This window comes from Pterocles gutturalis, unplaced genomic scaffold, assembly GCF_000699245.1.
Source record: "Pterocles gutturalis isolate BGI_N339 unplaced genomic scaffold, ASM69924v1 scaffold21986, whole genome shotgun sequence".
Classification (NCBI taxonomy): domain Eukaryota; kingdom Metazoa; phylum Chordata; class Aves; order Pterocliformes; family Pteroclidae; genus Pterocles; species Pterocles gutturalis.
Genome location: NW_010106030.1, coordinates 19,426 through 19,752, shown reverse-complemented (window position 1 = coordinate 19,752; position 327 = coordinate 19,426). Strand labels below are relative to the sequence as shown.

General features: G+C 53.2%; 1 protein-coding gene across 1 annotated transcript in view; it reads left to right on the top strand.

The window, feature by feature from the left end:
• The first annotated feature begins 13 nt into the window (after positions 1 to 13).
• BLOC1S5 (biogenesis of lysosomal organelles complex-1, subunit 5, muted) overlaps positions 14 to 327 on the top strand; it is a 12,381-nt gene continuing 12,067 nt past the window's right edge. The window contains exon 1 of the mRNA XM_010087637.1: positions 14 to 193. Coding sequence (XP_010085939.1) covers positions 14 to 193 — 180 coding nt within the window. The remainder of the gene's footprint in view (positions 194 to 327) is intronic.

Sequence of the window (327 nt, the reverse complement as noted above, 5' to 3'; positions counted from 1 at the left end):
GCCGGCTGCGGCCATGGCGTTCCCCAGACCGGGAATCAACGTTCTGGGCCTTGTTCCGGAGTGGGCTGGGGTTCGGGCTGTTGGGGAAATACACGTGGATACAGCTGAGAGGAGAGACACGCTGTGGGGATACACAAGGGGCTGGGGAGGGGAGAGAGGAGAAAAAGCAGGATTCTTAATTTTAGATGGCAGTGTCAGTTTAGTATCAGTTTGAAGTGCTTGAATTAAGCTGTATGTCATAGAATCATGGAATCACAGAATGGTTTGGGTTGGAAGGGACCTTAGAGATCATCCAGTTCCACCCCCTGCCATGGGCAGGGACACCTC